This window comes from Eurytemora carolleeae, unplaced genomic scaffold (genome assembly GCF_000591075.1).
Source record: "Eurytemora carolleeae unplaced genomic scaffold, Eaff_2.0 scaffold822, whole genome shotgun sequence".
Classification (NCBI taxonomy): Eukaryota; Metazoa; Arthropoda; class Copepoda; order Calanoida; family Temoridae; genus Eurytemora; species Eurytemora carolleeae.
Genome location: NW_019402182.1, coordinates 121,586 through 126,224, shown reverse-complemented (window position 1 = coordinate 126,224; position 4,639 = coordinate 121,586). Strand labels below are relative to the sequence as shown.

At 29.7% G+C, this 4,639-nt stretch overlaps 1 protein-coding gene across 1 annotated transcript in view; it reads left to right on the top strand.

Moving 5' to 3' along the window:
- LOC111718187 (uncharacterized) overlaps window positions 1-4,639 on the top strand; it is an 18,412-nt gene that overhangs the window by 10,945 nt on the left and 2,828 nt on the right. The window contains exon 4 of the mRNA XM_023493714.1: window positions 3,672-3,842. Within this exon, the coding sequence (XP_023349482.1) occupies window positions 3,672-3,842 (171 nt within the window). The remainder of the gene's footprint in view (window positions 1-3,671; window positions 3,843-4,639) is intronic.

Here is a 4,639-nt window from a genome sequence, read left to right as displayed (position 1 = left end):
AGTTAAGAGGGAATTTTTTTTTTTTTAAACAGTGACTTCAAGTAATCATGAAAATGACTCAAAATGATTTTTTTTTGACATTTTTATATTCGAATCACTCGAACCAGACAGAAGGTGAAGAATGTATGCAACGTAGCTCCTCTAGTTTTGGTTTCTTCTCATTAACCTTTGAACAAGAGGAGTTCTGATTGAAAACATATAGGATTTCAATCTTACGTGCAATGTACTTTTGTACTTTACTTTGACGTGAATTTATAGTTTTTTTTTGGTTTTAGTAAAAATATCGATTTTTCTATGTGTTTAATGTGTACGTAATGTTTTTAATTATAATTAGAACTAGGGTCGTATAAACAACATTAATTATGCATGTCCCTGGATATAAATAAATCATTACAATTGCATTAAATATTAGGTAATTTACTAACATGTCTAGTTTCCTAGTTGTCTAGTTTTTTTAGTCGTCTTTCTTTATGGTGTCATGTTGTCTACTGTCTAGTTTTCTACTTGTCATGTTGTCTGCTTTTATATTTGTCTATTTGTCTATTTGTCTAATTGTCTATTTGTCTATTTGTCTATTTGTCTATTTGTCTATTTGTCTATTTGTCTATTTGTCTATTTGTCTATTTGTCTATTTGTCTATTTGTCTATTTGTCTAATTGTCTATTTGTCTATTTGTCTATTTGTCTATTTGTCTATTTCTATTTGTCTATTTGTCTATTTGTCTATTTGTCTATTTGTCTATTTGTCTATTTGTCTATTTGTCTATTTGTCTATTTGTCTATTTTTCTATTTTTCTATTTGTCTATTTGTCTATCTGTCTAGTAGTCTAGAAATGCCTAAAAAACTAAAATTTGGATTTTTATTGTTGCGACATATATTCCAATCTCCTGTTTTTTAAGACACCCTACATATATGACATTGTGTACTATTTTGAACAAACTTCTAAGAGTTGGCACACTATCCCTTTAAACACCAGGGATAAATAATTCTCACTTTATTTNGAGGGGGGGGGGGTAAAGGAAAAAGTTGCAAAGTAATTTTTAGGCTATAATTGGAAAAAGTTAAAAAATTAAGATTTAAATTTATTTTTGTAACTTTTGATGTCCCTGTTCATTATAAGAAGACAGTAATATAAATAGATATGTAATAGCTGGAGGAGACCATATTGTCAATATAAATATAAAATATTAAGTGTCATTTGATGCCAATTATATTATTATTTACAAAAATCAAAACAAAAATATATTCAGTATGTTAGAGACCGTCATATCTTCACATATGGTAATGAGATTTTTTTAAGCTGTCGTTTTTTGTAAAAAAAACACAGAAAATGTTGGTTCAAGACATTTCTTTTAATCAAATAAGAAAAAATTTAATTCATTTTTAACAAATTAGCATATTAATAATTTATAAAAATGTCTGGGATTGTCATGTTAATTTGTCTAAATTAGTTGTACACCTGCCGATGTAATTCCCCCTATCTTCTCTAAATCCCCCCCCTACTTTCAATTACCCCCACCCCTCCCATTTCATCCATTTTTAAATATCTACAGAGAGTCCTCTATATATATATGTATATATTAAAATTCCAACATGGAGTGCGAGAAATGGGAGAAAACATGGAGTGCGAGAAATGGGAGAAAACATGGAGTGCGAGAAATGGGAGAAAACTGTGAAATTTATGAAATGAGGAAGCAGCCCTTTGTGAAAACATCAAAGTCCGAATTGAGAGCTGGCTTAAATCTTGAAAAATTTAATACAATTTTAAGTGGAACCAACCATATTTGATTAAATTTAATCATGTAATTTGCCTAATTAAATAAATGCTTTATCAATGAAACGATCTGTATATGAAAATGTATTGTCTACGTAATTTTCTGTCTATAAAATGTTCTATTTATATAGGATGTCCTGTTGTATAAAATGTTCTATTTATACATAATGTCCTGTTGTATAAAATGTTCTATTTATATATAATGTCCTGTTGTATGAAATGTTCTATTTATATATAATGTCCTGTTGTATAAAATGTTCTATTTATATTTAATGTCCTGTTGTATGAAATGTTCTATTTATATATAATGTCCTGTTGTATAAAATGTTCTATTTATATATAACTTTCTGTTGTATAAAATGTTCTATTTATATATAACTTCCTGTTGTATAAAATGTTCTATTTAAATATAATGTCCTGTTGTATAAAATGTTCTATTTATATATAATGTCCTGTTGTATAAAATGTTCTATTTAAATATAATGTCCTGTTGTATAAAATGTTCTATTTATATATAACGTCCTGTTGTATAAAATGTTCTATTTATACATAACGTCCTGTTGTATCAAATGTCCTATGTATAAAAAGTCTCAACATTATCAATTGTAGTACATGTACCCCTCCCCATCTCTACCCGTCCCCCCTCTTTCTTTTTATATTTAAATAATTTTTCCAATATTATTATTTAAATACCAAAGTAGTTGTTAATTTGTTTAATTATTTAAATTTTCAAATTTTCATTATCATTTTGAATGCTAGTTACCATTTCAGAATATTCAAATATGAAAAATTGGAATATTAATTTTTATCAATAGGGGAGTAAATTATATCTTTTTTAATATCACACTCGGAAATTTAGTTACATTCAGGTTTGAAGATCAGCGAGCCTTCAATTTCGAACCAATGTTAATTCATTTAATGAAAATATACTTAACCTTCTTTTTGGGTGATCACAGGCTTGTTTAATGGAAAATACTTATATAGTTCATCGATAAAAAGAGAAAATTTTATTCAAACATAACATTTCTAAGATTAGAGCCCTTTACTTTACGGGCAGCCGTAGTACATTTGTATTTCCGAGCCGGGTCAACCTTTCCGGTCCCAGTTTGTACTGGACCTAGCTCTATGGACAGGACGGGCGGTGTACCAAGGTTGACGCGGTCAGACTTTATGCTTCATATAGGTTGAATTTACTTTTACTAAAGGGGCAGATTTGCGTGACTTATACCTTTGGGGCTCAATAAACCCCCCGCCTCTCCTTTTCTTTATTTGTGTATTCCAACCTCCACCTCCCAATCAACCACCTTATGTTTTGAAGTGTTTAAATAATACATATTTGTTTGTCTTCTATATTTGCTGTTTATATATAAAGTGTGTCCCTAAAATAATTTTTAAAAATTTAAAAATTTTTAAAACCAAAAATTATATTTTTAAGAATACAAATAATTTTAGGCTTTTCCAACATAATTTTTTTTTGTTGGTTTTTTTTTTGGACAACCGGTCCATATTTGATGTTTGTATAATTAAGTGGTTAGATTAATCACTTACTGCGCCCACTGTATACACAACTTCAACAAATAATAATAGTAATAATATTAAAAATATTAGTAATAATAAAACCATTTATATCTATTGCTATGGTTTTACCATTTATTATCATCTATATAATAAAACAAGACATTCGTATATATATGTTGCGTATAGCCGTCTAAACGGCTGGACCACTTGGGCTGATATTTTTTGTAGATACTTATGGGTAAAGGGGGGGGGGGTTACACTTACAGGATAAAAAAATTCAATTTTTTTTCAAAATATAAAAAAAAATTCTTACATTTTTCACGGGCAACGCCAGGTCCTTCAGCCAGTTATTATTATTATTATTATGATTATTATCTAGGATGATAATGACAGTATAGCTGACACTGACCCTGAGAAGGATGTTCGGCCGGAGAAGGATTTGGTCGGAGAAGGTGATGTAGAGGATAGAGAAGGAGGCGGAGCAATGAACCTCTCCTCCCGTCCTAACTCCGCCCCCACACACAACACAAACAACGAGATGGAACACGAGGTCAAGTCAATTATCTTTTATTTTGTTTTATAAAATCCGATTTTTTTGTTTTGTCGCAAAATGATACCGATAACTTCGCAAAATTTGGCATTGTTTGTAAAATGTTGACTACTAATTGTCTAATACATATTCTTTTATTTAAAGTTTTTTTCCACTTAGAATTTCCTTATTTTTAGAGACGTTCCATACCATAGCAACACCCCCTAGTGTTGGGAATTTAAACTATGACTGCCGTAATCTAGTGTAAACCCCGTAATAATCCCCCGATAGTTAGACCCCTGGGGACCAAATATATCCGGAAATATAGAAATATGAAATAAATGTATTTAGAGGAAAAAAAGAATCTTAAACTTTGTATGTAAAAGGGATGTTGTATGATGGAAATCCTATAAATATCCCAATATATATATATTTGTCATGAAATATGTTTGATTGTGAGCTGTCTGTATAGAGTCTATTGTGTCTATTGTGTCTATTCCCAGTGTCTATTATGATGTGAGGGTTTGACCATTATTGGAGAAATCAACCATTCTTCTTCTTTTGTGTTTTTTTATCCTTTTCAACATTTATATATTTTCACAGTAAGTTTGTTTGTGATTTGTGGTACAGTTTGTTTTCATTAAGAAGTCATTTTTGTTCACATTTTGCAGTACAGTTGGTTACATTTCTTAGTAAGTTTATTTTTTTTTGCGGTGCAGTTTTTTTACTATTTTGAAGTGCTGCTTTGCTGTTTACATTTTATATCTTTGCGCCCTGTTTTTATTCCACCTTTTACCAAATTCTACACTCCATTCCTA